General features: G+C 44.9%; 2 protein-coding genes across 2 annotated transcripts; both read right to left on the bottom strand.

Moving 5' to 3' along the window:
* Positions 1 to 489: 489 nt before the first annotated feature.
* gpr156 (G protein-coupled receptor 156) lies at positions 490 to 10,533 on the bottom strand. The gene is made up of 9 exons (XM_062401856.1): positions 10,397 to 10,533; positions 6,581 to 6,708; positions 6,360 to 6,495; positions 6,155 to 6,265; positions 5,508 to 5,633; positions 5,287 to 5,382; positions 4,956 to 5,192; positions 3,484 to 3,642; positions 490 to 2,909 (listed from the first exon to the last, which is right to left on the bottom strand). Exons 1-9 carry the CDS (start codon positions 10,511 to 10,513, stop codon positions 1,572 to 1,574), a joined length of 2,448 nt encoding a protein of 815 aa, XP_062257840.1. The 5' UTR covers positions 10,514 to 10,533; the 3' UTR covers positions 490 to 1,571.
* LOC133966854 (E3 ubiquitin-protein ligase TRIM21-like) lies at positions 6,866 to 9,674 on the bottom strand. The gene is made up of 2 exons (XM_062401898.1): positions 9,361 to 9,674; positions 6,866 to 8,942 (listed from the first exon to the last, which is right to left on the bottom strand). Exon 2 carries the CDS (start codon positions 8,938 to 8,940, stop codon positions 7,294 to 7,296), a length of 1,647 nt encoding a protein of 548 aa, XP_062257882.1. The 5' UTR covers positions 8,941 to 8,942; positions 9,361 to 9,674; the 3' UTR covers positions 6,866 to 7,293.
* Positions 10,534 to 13,242: the final 2,709 nt, after the last annotated feature.

The following is a 13,242-nucleotide window of genomic DNA, read 5'->3' as shown; positions in this document are numbered from 1 at the left end:
GATGAAGGGAAAAAATAAAAATACAGAGAGAAGATAGTGGGCGAGAGGGAGATAAAGAGATGGGTACATTTGGAAAGAGACATTTTAAATAACAGGGGGAGCTGGGTTCTGATTCTGTCTGTGCTGGAGAGATATAATAAAACTCCAGAATCTGTCTTTAGGAAGTATTTTGGTAATGATTAAGATTAACATTAAGAGAGTCTCCTTTTTGTCCCCCCGACAGACTAATCCTGCTTAATGCCAGACCAACAATTTAAATCACTTTCTGTTTGTCTGTCTCTAATTTATGCAGTACATTTTTGTATTATAGTATTAAATAGTATTAAAGTATTGCCCTTGGGGTGAACTAGTTTTCTTCCCTGTTATATGTCGTATTAAAAGAGGTGAAAATGCAGCATGAATATGAAGTGATGTGGTCTTTCTCTAGAGAAAACCGGTGATGATTTGAGGATCTGAAGGATTATAAACAATACAATGGTACTGGGAAAAGTGTAGAAATGTAGCAGTGACCTGTTTACACCAGTTCCTCTGATAGCGTGCGGTGTCCCGTAAACCAGCTGTTGATGGGAAGCAATTGACAACAAGTGTTGTGTTGTACAGACAACGAAGGGCCTTTAAAACTTAAAGTAAACAACAAAATGCAGATTATGCAACAAAATGGCAGTGCAACATTTTCATTAACACATTTTACAGTGAGAAACAATAAAAGAGACAGAAAATGACTCTGTACTCCCAAAACAACCGCTAATAAATATTAAAATAAATATAACATAGCTAATAACTATCACGTGAAAACCTTTCATTTAGCTTTTAGCTAACCCAGATGAGTGTGGTCAAGGGATTTTTTCATTGTGTTGCTGCTAACTGAGTGGTGTGGGTCCTTGGGTAGCTTCAGTCTTTTCACTGACGTCATAGAAGGTCGGCTTGTTTCACTGCTCCCAATCTTGTTTTTTATACGTGTTTGGGTAATTTTTGGCATTAGTGATAGAGGGTACAATATTTGTTGAATATAAAATAAGTTGTAAATGATGCATGGAGACTGTGCCTTCACCGGACATGTCCCAAGAACGGCTGGACCGAAGAACAAGCTCCCAGCTCCATTTTTTTTCTTTTTTTTTTTTTTCTTTAACGACCCCCTAATTTTTTACTAAATTTAGAGCCTTTTTATAGGGTCCCTCATGATACCTTTTCTTCCGTTTTATGAGATGTTATATCCACGAAAATAAAAGAAGAGTACTTCAAATTGCCATGTATTGTGGTACATTAATATATTTTGTTGAGAAGTATTTTTTATCAGGTATATTATATCAGGTAAAATTAACCCGGCGTTAGTGATGGTGTTACTAATTTCACGTTAGTGTTCTAGGGTTAAGACAGTTTTGGAATGAAAGGGTTTCATGGGACAGCAGAAATATACAAATAAGACCATAATTCATATTTTAAAAAGTAAACAGCAGAACATATTCACTCAAATTATATAAGATACGCATTTGCCATATGTTTAATAAAATTTACGACATGAATTCCAATGGTAAAAAGGCATGGCCCTGTAAAGTGCAGTGAACCCGTTCTCATACAAAGGTGGGTTTGAGGTCTTCTTTGAACACCACAGGGTGCGAGGAGCGGTACAGGCTGGCGAAGCTTTCGTACTCGCTGTCCGAGGAGTCCGAGGAGTCCGAGGAGGAGAGGAGCGAGCCCCGCTGCAGGCAGGAGTCGCAGTACGGACGATGGTAGTAACAGTAGTCTGTTGAGCTGCTGGAGTCTGAGTCCCAGTACCCACAGGAGTCTCTAATGTGTCTGTGGTGCTGCTCATTATCCCCACCTGCCTCCACATCAGGTGGATCTGTGTGATCGTTTTCTGTGCAGCGCAACGCTGAACATCTGTGACACCTCGAAACACTCCTCCGACTCTTTCTTTGGGCTTTATGGCTTTCTGCCTCCTCCTCCTCGTCCTCCTCCTGCAGCCCAAGGTCACTGTTGTGGACCTGGAGGAAGGTCCCATCCACAGTCGCCTTGTCATGGTTCCCACCTGGATGTTGGCGTTCACACTTTTCCTTTATCTTCCCACAACCGGTGTAGAAGCAGGGAGGCGTCAAACCTCTTCTGGAAGAGTTGAACGGTGGCCGACGTTTTCTCATGGCGTACGGGGAGATGCTGGGGTAACGGAAGAGGACGGGCGGATGAGGGGAGCGTGGCGTCCGCAGGGACAGCGGCGAGAGTGCAGAGAATTTTGACTCAGAGGGCGTCCTGGCTGTTTGACTGGGAGATCTCAGTGCGCCTTCCAAGACCGCATCCAGACTGAGCTCATGTAGGATCTCCTGCAACTGCTCACTGCTCACAAAGCCAGTCGGCCTCAGCTGAGATGCCTGGCCACAATAGTTGCTAAAAGTTTCAACTGGAAATGGGTGCAACCCTCTACGGCCCTGTAGGGACGTGACAAAGTCGACGGTCTGCTCTGCTGTCCGAGGTATTGCAGAGGACGGGAGGGACACGGGCTGTTTGAGATCCCCCCCTGTTCTCGTGTCTTTGTCTGTAGAGCCATGGATCGACACACTCTTTAGATTTTCATCCGTATACACATCGTGAGGGAGCGGGGAGGAAGCCGTCCTGGGGTTCGAGGAGTTCGGAGCAGCGGGACGCTCTGGCAACAGCGTAACGGCAGGAGACGAAACAGCAGCAGCAGTGAGGTGAGGAGGTGAGAGTTGAGATTTAGCGACTCTCTGAGGTAGAGAAGAAGAAGACGGGCCGTCGGACTGAAGCTCCGTGGTCTGAGTGGAGGAGGAGTTGAGGTTGGTGGCAGAGGAGTCCATGTTCTGGTCCTCGCCCGACTGGCTGGCTGACATGAGGCGCAGTAGTTTGTCCTTGGCGTTGCCCACCTGCTCCTGGAGGCTGTCAATCACAGCGTTTTTCTAAAAATTATAAACACAAAAAAAGTATTTAGATATAGAATTTTTTTTCAAATTAACAACTTTTGTAATGCTATTGAAACCAACAAGCCCTTCAGTCTATCTCATATGAAAAGGCTATGTCTGAATGAGTAGCACTAAATGTAAGGAACAGCCGAGGTCAATGGGAGTACAACTGGTTTTTGCATGTAGTTTTGCATTTGGTCACTAACTGGAAAACATTCAATGGCAATCCATATAGCAGCTGCTGATATTTCAGTCTGAACCAATGAGATCTCTATCAACAAACCCTGCATGTCAGATGACAGCCAATGGGCTCCGAGATTGGGACCAAAGTGGTGGATTGACGGACAGATGAACTTTACCACGAGTATGACTGAGCATCAATATATCTGACTGTGCTTTCTAATGGCAGACACCACCAGCAATAATGTTAAAGAGAAGTGTAGTTGCCAATAGCTGCCAAAAAAAAAAATCGTTGTTGTTGCATTTTGAGAAAAACATCGACATGCTCATAGAAATTCTGTAAATTTCTGATTCCTTCTTGTTAAGACGCAGATAAGAACTGCTGCAGTACCTCATTGAGGAGTTTTTTCATGGAGTTGTTCTCTCCCAGCAGGTAGTAGATCTCATCCTGGCTGTACGCAGACGGCTGGCTCTTACTGGGGCTGCTGAAATACTTCGCCATCTGACCCGGGTTGTTCTGATCCTCTTCAAACTGCCGCCACTGGGTCAGCTGTTTAAGAAGGTTTGGAGGCGTTAAAGAATGCACAGATCGTCAGCTAAACATGGCAGGCAGCAGTGAGATAAAAAAAAAAACAGAAAGCAGGGAGGAGGACAAGTAGTAAGAGGTATAGATGCAGGGCTGTTTGCAGGTCGTTTAGGCGCACACCTCATTCCATTCTGGCGTGCAGGGAACACTGTTTTCCGTGTGTTATGTTGTGGGAGATTTATCGTTCTTGTGTACTTCAGGTTTGTTTACCTGCAGGGTTGAAGGCAGCGCTGGTTGTCAGCAGGACAGTAAATAGTTGTGCCTGGTATTTTAAAGTTTAGTCTTGGAAAATCTGTATGAATTATAATGTAGTTATATTTGTTTCCCTGCAGAGCACCAGTGGGCCACTTGCTGCTCTTGCCATGGGACTATTTTCTTTCGCTTTTAATTTCTAGGCTTGCTTTTTCTGCCTTCTCCGCCCTGAAGAGTGAGCTGATAGCAGAAAAACATCCTGGTACATGTATTACATACGTGGGGTGAACTGGTTTCCTTTTCTTATTGCTATTGGTTGCTTACTGAGTCAACTTGTTGTCTCCTTTCTCACTTTAAGTACTCTAGGGTTGGTCCCAGATTTGCAGTCAGGACGGGCTTTACACTGTTAGTGTGGAAGTGTTGTGCTGGTTTAACTCAATTGATGTGCATGAGTAATGAAATCAGTGGGCGCTGGTGTACATGTGGAGCTCAGCCAAAGTAGAGCTGAACTTCTCCTTTATTGTCATTCCTTATATGATAGCGACCTGCTCAGGGCGTAACATGTAGAGATACACAGGTTAAAAGTAAACGTCACCGGGATGTTTGACCAGGTGTGCTTGAGCGTGTTACTCATCGTTCAGATATTTCCTTCCTCTCTCCAGTGAGGAGGCATTCCTTTATCGTCACATAAACCTACTCGCAGAAACCCGGAGAGTCGTAAATCCGTTTGCCGCAGCCTACGTAATTTTGACTCATAAACACTTTCTGTGTGAATCACCCTCCTGTGAAAGATTCGGCGCATTTAGAAATAGGGCGGAGCGGGCACCAAACTCACTCACAACGTTTACCGGTTATGTCGAAACAAGAAGGGGAAGTCATACAAGTATCTATGATTCGTCTGTCTCTTTGTCATATGTCTGTCTGATTAACTGTCTATATCCACAGACGGTTTCCAGACAGGGTAGTCTGATAGTTCTGCCTTTAAAAATAAAATTCCTCCCACGAAACTTCAAAAGCATTTCAAATGAATATAGTTTCTTTCTTCCTCAGCACACTCATGCATCTTGTGTTTGTTTTCCTCTGACCTGAGGCACAAACAGCATACAGTTAGTGGCTAGTGTGCACATGAAGATGGCTCCAGCCACGGTGCTGTAGACCAGGTTGGGCCAAGCGTGCAAGAAGACGGACACAGGGATGACCACGGCCGAGGAGAGGGTGACCAGGGTGACGGCGGTTATGATGGTGGGAGACTGGTTGACTGGAGGGTGGCTGACGTTGCTGGTCAACCCAGCCAGGTAAGTGCCATAGAGGAGGAGACTGCCCTGAGGAAAGAGGGAGGAGACAATGGGCAAAGATGATGTGAAGCAACAAGTTGAAATCCCTTAGTTAACGCAGGTTAAGTATGACATGACTTACCTTCTGAACAGCAATAATGATGGCCCATAGATCTGAGTAGGCACAAGAGCAAGAGTCCATCTGTGACAATGTGTAGGAAACGTCTCTGTCCACCACCTACATCAGAAAATAACACGCATCAGAAATGACTTTAAATCTGATTATATTTTCGGAATATTTAGTTGACACAATAGTCCCCACACTGTTCTTCCATTCTTTGCAAAATCCCCGTTCGATTCTACCTTGACAGCAGCTGCCACAGACCGTGAACACCTGATGGGGTCTGTGAGGTTCCAGAAGGTGAGAACCAGCAGGTCCACCAGGATCAACAGAGCCACCAAGCCCATCAGCTGGATGTCTCGGATGATCTGAGACAGAAATCAGCGTCAAATAGAGATCGCATAAAAAAAAAAAAAGCTTAGTTTATCGAGAGCTACCTCTGTGTTTCCCAACACTCAGTGGATACTATGAGTCTCTGACTGTGATGCATTGGACTAAGAATCACTGTGTAAGTTGATCCAGTTTTTGCATAATAGAAAACATGTGACAGAATTTATTTATATCTCTTTGCTTATTCGACATTGGTTTAATTTCAACTGAAGTATTTTGAGATATACTAAAGAAATATAAACAAATAAATATGAAAATTACAGAAAATGTGTTGACTGAGGAAGCTGAAGCTGAAAGCGTCGGTCATACTATGTTATTTATGATTTTATTAATATCTATTTTCAGCTATATGTTTTAACAGATACTATTTTAGACCCCATGTCTGCTTTGCTTCGGCACAATCCCAGCCTAAAGTTCAAACGTTTTACCAAATGTTACAAAAAAGGTCTAAAAGTTGAATGCATGATGGAGGGAGGAGTGAGTGAAGAGCAGGCCTCACCACTCTCTTGTCGGGCAGTCGCTGGGTGAAAACCCGGTACAGTCTCCACGTCTTCCCCAAAATCGGGCCGAACACCAGGGTACTCCCGACACACAGGGTCCACGTCCGAGCCTGTAAAGTAGGAGAAAACGCTGCAGAATTTCATGACGGAGATTTATCCAACAGTATGATGGAGAACGGAGGCTGATGTGGCGTGAGCGCTTACTTGGATCACAGCCGAAGATGCTCCACCGTGCCAGTGCGTGCGTTCATCCACGGCAAATAGGAAGCCACTGCTGTAGGTGAGGAGACTCCCCACCAGAGTCAGGATGTTCAGATTAGGACTGGACATCTTCACTATCCTGGGGACACGACAAATGCGACAATTTACCTTCAATGAATTATTAGAGTTTTTACACTGCGTGTTTTTCTATATTTTTACTGCACCTGTTGTTCTTGAAGCGCAGCGTGAAGAGGAGGAAGCAGAAGGCCAGCAGAATGCCACCGGAGAGCAGCATCCACACCACAGCACTGAGCACCGGGGAGAGCGAGCGCCTCGGGAGCTCCACTGCCAGCTGTGCACACACACACATGCACATGGACACGTCTTAGAATCACATCTGATATATCGGACATGTCGTTTTTATACATATGTCTTTTTAGTATTAAAACTTTCACTTTGGTGGACTCGAAACAGAAAAGAGTGAACAGGGTGCATTTGAGTGAACGGAACTTTATTTAATAAAACAGAGCAAGAATCATCAAGCACATCGGCCCAACAATCACCATTTGAAGAAAAATACATTTTAATTCACTGGATCAACATTTTTATCTGGATCTGCACCAAATTGCACGTGGTCATCCGTGTACTTAACATATTTTCCATCAAGATCCAGGAATTATATTGTCGGATAATGCCCTATGTCAAAATGTGTAAGAAAGAAAAACAAATCCTGGACCCGCCCCCTGATCGAGATCTGTACCAAAAGGTAATGGTTTCTTCCGTGATCCTTCCACCAAGTTCCTTGGTTATCTGTCTAGTAATCTAGTTTTCACGTAATCCTACTAACAAACAAACAAACAAACAAACACAGACAAAAACATAACCTCCTTGGCAGAAGTAATGATAAAAAAAGAGCCGAAAGCATTCAAGATGATTTTTAGACGTTGACAGGCGAGATAATCAGAGGTGCAGAGTTGATGCCACCATGATTTCGCCGTGGGTTGAAGTAGGGGAAGAGTCTCTCCTTGAAGGAGTACCCGGTGAAGGAGTAAATATGGGAAGCAGAGTCCGCATTGTAAAAAGAGACCTGCCCCCACTCCACATCCACGTAGACCCCGACTCTCTGTGGCTTCTCGACCAGCGGCACGCAGACCGGAGTGCTGCTGAGCGCCCAGTAGCTCTTGTCCCTTCTCATCCCCAGGGTCCAGTAGCCTCCTTCGGGGTTGAGCATACTTCCTCCTTTTCGGTTGACGGACTCCAGCCCGACTCCGATATCCCACTCCGTCTTCCCTTTCACTTGGACCTCATAGTAGAACCTGCCACAGGAGAAACCCTGCTTCCCCAGAATACTAACACCGGGGTAGAATCTCTCGGGGTTGTCAGGGAGGCTCAGCGCCACATCGCCGTGATGGACCTGCTTCCTGTTCTCAGACAGCACCAGTTTGGGATGGGCCGTGTCCATGTCCAGAGTCACATCCACGGCAAACTGCTGAGCCCGCCGAAACTCGCTCTCACACAGCCTCTTCACCTCAGTCTTGATGGTCTCCTCCAGCTGAGTGACCACTCTCCGGACCGCTCTCCTCACCGTGCCCACGTACACAGCGCTCTCCACGTCAGTGTCGGACCAGTCTTTGGTGGCTGGTGGTGCGGAAAAAGCTGGAAAGCTCTGGAGAAGGTAAAAGTCATCATCAGAGTGTGAGAGCTGATCCAGCTCTGTGCTTATTCGCCTCAACTCATCGATCTCCTGCTCCAGCTCCGCGACGAGTCCCCTGGCCCTGCTTTCAACTTGTTTCTGCTTTGCACCGATCGCCTCCACCACCTCCGTCTGTCCTCTCTGGACAATCTGCAGCAGTTTGGTGAAGACTTGCAAACTATCCTCAAGCTCTCTTTCTGTGCTTCCTTTGCTGAGCTCAAAGGTTTTGTCAATTTTGCTAATTTTCTGCTGTCGACCTTGGATCCTGTCTTCCACCTCTTGGTTCACCTTCATGATCTGAGCTCTCTTTTCTCTGCTCTCCTCTTCAATGGGAACCGTGCGATGTGCCTTGTGGTCCCTCTTGATGCACAGTTGGCAGACGTATGACTGGTCGGTGCTGCAGAAGAGCTCCAGGAGTTTCTCGTGCTTCTCACACACTCTGTCTCTCATGTCCATCGTGGGATTGACCAGTCGGTGTTTTTTGAAGGTGCCCAGAACATGGTGAGGCTCCAGATGAGTCTCACAGAAGGAGGCCAAACAGTCAAGGCAGGATTTCTGAGCCTTGACTCTTTTCCCGACGCACACGTCACATGAAACGTTTCCTGAACATCGGTCCCCTGTGCTGGCTTCGCTTTTGTCTTTTTTCTCCAACGACTTCTTGAACTGGGAGGCCACCTCCGCAATGAAGGTGTTCACTTTGAGCTCGGGCCTCCGGGGGAACTTCTGCTTGCACATGGGGCACTGCGACACATTCGCGCTCTTCCAGTATCCCTGTACGCAGTCTCTGCAGAAGTTGTGCCCGCAAGGAGTGGAGACCGGCTGGTCGAACACATCCAGACAGATGGGGCAGAGGAGCTGCTCCTTAGACAACACACTGCCGGCGGACGCCATATCTGGGAACACATCCAGAGAGAAAGGCAGGTGGGATTTTAGAGAATAAATTGGCTGCATTCCTGATATGTTTTTTTCTTTGCACTGTAATATGAGTGCTGAATACAGTTGTTCCTCGTGAGCCGACTGCTTCCACGAATAGTAACAGATGTACAGTGTTAAATGTCCTAAGGGGATGTTTCATTGTAGCAGACACTTTTAATGTCAGTTGAGTAAAACATACAATTATAAAGACGGGCCGTTTAGAGATTAAAACTAAATAAAACCGTACATTCAAATTCTATCTTGTCTCATAACTCATTACCATAACAAAGCACAAACAGCTCCCTCTCCCCTTTCCCCTGGGTGAAGATCTACACTTAGAGACCGACACATAAATGATCAACATGAAGCACGATTGAAATCAAAGAGATAACTCACCTAGCTTCTGTGTGTTGCAGAGCGAAGAGGAGTGTGTTTGTGTTTCCAGACGCGGCGCCTCTGCTGCTTTCGTTTCTATTTGGAAAGTCACATTACACGCTCCTGCGCCGCGGCCTCATGTTGCTGATCTCCACTCGCTCTTCTCTTAAAGGCACCAGTGACTGTGACGATACTAAACTTGGCTGCGCCAGTCCTTCCCACTAACCTCTCCAGATCCCAACAGCTGAACCGACCTCTTGAGTATATTTAGAACCCATTTGATATGTTTGATTTGAGTCTGTGCATCCTTAATCTTCAGACAATTCACCAACATAAAATAGTAGACACAAACAACTTTTAAAAGTGTTTTTAAAATGCCGTATAAACTTTGTAATTGTAATTTAATTGACTTGTTACTGAGTCAGAAATATTCTGCTGGTCAGAAAAGCTGAGTTTTATGGAGCTTTGTCTGCAAACATGTGGACATGTATGAGCCTGGGGGTATGTCAGCAGCACTGTGGTTTTTTTTTGTGTGTGTGCATGTGCATATACAGTATGTAAATACACAGACAAATGCGTTTGTACATGGCATTTTCATACCTTAGGCATCATATGTACACCATATTTATAGATTTAGATGTGCATGTGCATGTGTGTTTGTAACAGAGACATAGAGGAATTAGAATTCCTTTGCAAAGGCCCAACAGACGCCTCAAATTCAGGAGAGGACAAGCTGCACCAAATTGTGCACACTGGTGGATATCAGTCCCCCAAATATGCAAGATGTTTTTAAATCAATTTACCTGGAAGGTTCCCTGGAAAATGTGTGAAAATGTCAGAAGAAATGACCTATATCTCACAATGTTAAAGAACGTGACAACATTTCCTGCTTCTGCTCCTTTGTCCAGATCTGCACCAAAATTTAATGATGTCGTCCTTGGCCCATGTTCCATTACATGAAGTTTGATGCAAATTGGAGAAGTAATTTTTGCGTAATGCTTCTTACAAATAAACAAACAAACAAACCAACATAGACTTCTTAGCGGAGGTAACTTACTGTGCTGAGGCTGCATAGTCTCTGCAGAATGTCAAGACCCTCCTGCCTGTTGACCCCTGCATGGATGAAGCACAGAGGGGAATCACAGTGGGAGCTGCAGTTCAGCTCAGGCTCCATGACTGGCCCCGGTCTGTCTACTTTTACACACACATCCTGAGGAGAGAAAAAAACAAGAAGACATGATGGGTTTGAAGACGTTTGTGAATGAAACACACAATCCTCCACTGAGCTGCAGAACAGAAAACACACTGGGCACCAGGGAAACACATTAATGTGAAGTGCTGGTTCTATTCCCTGATCTATGATTCACTGAACTGTTGTAGGGCTTGTAGTCACCACAGTGTGGTGCTGTCACTGAGAGGAAAAAGTGGGAGCATGGATGTCATTTTGAGCTGCATTGATATTCAACCAAAAAGGAAAAGGACCCGAGGCACACATCAATGAAAGAAAAGATTACAATTTAATCAAGATCAGATCTAACCGAGATTAATTAAGTCTATTTTTTGTTCCCACCACAAAACAAATTGAGCTGTCGAGACTTGGCCTGTGTGACAGGAAGCCTGTCAGTGTGTGTGTTTCTGCTTATCCTCAGTTTCCACAAGCACTGCGTCACCACAGACGTGAAGCAGCCAACACCTGCTCACACACACACACACACACACACACACACCGCTGTGTCACACACATTTGTGCACAAGACCGAGACACTGCGAGTGAAACACAGCAGAGCTATCATTTACAGTTTCACTCAGGGACAAATGATGTGCAATCATCCGGGTTATTTTTGGCACTTCGGAGAGAATCTCTAAACAACTGTTTGTCACTCTTGCCAAAGGCATTTTTATGAGGCTCAAAGCCGCGCTGCACTGACATGTTGCAGGTTTAATGATGCGCCGTGCTATCACCTGATGCTCTGAGCTGGGACTCGCACAGACTCTGGGGAGAACGCTGCCATGACTCAGGTTCGTGTCCCTGAGACTATGTGCGACCACTTGCATCGATGGAATTAGGCAGACAGATGAGTGTTGAGATGAGTAGCGTGTTGTTAGGAATCGTGTCACGTCCTTGTCTGTGGAGTGACTAAGATAACCCGAGGGCTTTGTTTAGTTAGATTACAGAATGAATCAAAAAAAGTGGGGTAAATATATACTCACAGACTAAATCAGATTAGGACTTGATAAGTAAATAAACAACACAGTGACATGAAGAACTATTCGATTTGAAAGAAAGTTAGTCTGGAGTGACCTATTTCCAAAAACTAATGATGTTAGTAGAACAATGAGGACCTCTGGGCAGCATGTGTGGGAAATGTCTGGAGATCCTGTCCAGGGCCTTTCGTCACTTTCCTATTTTAGATCACAGTTCTGCGGCTTCCCGCAGGAAAAGCCGGCAGAGAGAGGCATTTCCGCCCGTTTTTCAAAATCCTGCATCCATCGATCTCAGCTTAGGAGAAAACCCTGTAGAGGTCAGGAAAGGTCGGCCAACACCTACCATGGAGGGGTCACCATGAGCTACGAGCACAGGGCCCGTCCCCCCGGCTGAGCTTGGTTTTATGGACATGTTTTGACAGTTCACGAGTCACGAGGAGTGTCTGAAGCCTAAACCGCAGGTAATACCTGAGCTACCTGCGGCCTTGGAGGTTTCACTTAAATGTAGGGCGGGCCTAACCTGTGTGCAGCAAAGCTTTGAGCTGTAAAGGGAGGCCCTGTGTCCTCCAGTTGCATCTATTTAAATAACTAATACATTTCAAAACTAAATCTGAAATACTTTTTACAAAAAAAGAGTTAAAACCTTTCATTGTCCTGTCAATCTCTGTGCTTCCCTTTTAAGATTAGAGAGGCGGTCGCTGCCAGATGTAAAGCTCGCTTCAGGGGCCAATATTGAAACATTCCTCCTCACTCAGTAATCCGTTTATAAGTTTATTCTTTAAGCTGAGTTAGAATGCAATTTACTGACCCTGAAATCTCACGTCAAGCTAGACACACGTCCAGATTAGGCTGCAGGTTGGTTCCATAGACTGGTCACACATGTCAAAATGACATCTAAAAAAGCCTGCATGGGTGCAGTATAGAAGGGCTATGTCTGTGTCTTTGTATGTCCATGTCTCTGTGTATCAGTCTATGATCTGCATATTTGAATGTTGAATTAAATATAATATTTTCACTAAAATGAAAGAAATGCATATTTAATAATAATAACAAGAAGAAGAAGAAGAAGAAGAAGAAGAAGAAGAAGAAGAAGAAGAAGAAGAAGAAGAAGAAGAAGAAGAATAGCCCTTTGAAATGATAGATAGATAGATATTTTGACTATTGTCCATTGGCATAGGGAAATAATGGCGATTCAGGTTCTTTGAAACATACTTATATAGTATAATATTATTTACGTCGTTTATGTCATTTATAGAGTATTATACGTCTTCAGTGCTCTTCTCCTGTAACAGACTTGATCAATGGTACATTTAAGTCATTGGAAACGATGCGTAAAAATGCGTTAAACCATGTGTTTCCTCTGCGCTGCATCCAGTCGCAGACGGTGAACGGTCAAATATGAGAGTGATAGACCAATACTTTTTTAGAAGAAACAAACACGTTGATAAAGATCAAGGAATAAAGGATAAAGCTCCGAAAAGAGAAAAAAAAAGAGAAACCTGTGTCTCCCGAGCGCGCGGCGGATCCCGTCGCCTCGTCCCGCTCCAGACTCCATTGCGTAAAACTCCGACAGCTTTTTAGGTGAGTAGAAAGCAGATGAGTGGATGATGGTGTGTTCTCTATCATAGCGGCAAAGTTCCCATAGCCACACGGCCGACTTGGAGGGAATCCCGCACACTGATCCGTTCATCAACCCGT

The sequence above is a fragment of the Platichthys flesus genome, chromosome 13 (assembly GCF_949316205.1).
Source record: "Platichthys flesus chromosome 13, fPlaFle2.1, whole genome shotgun sequence".
NCBI classification, from domain to species: Eukaryota; Metazoa; Chordata; class Actinopteri; order Pleuronectiformes; family Pleuronectidae; genus Platichthys; species Platichthys flesus.
This window is presented reverse-complemented; position numbering and strand designations above follow the sequence as displayed.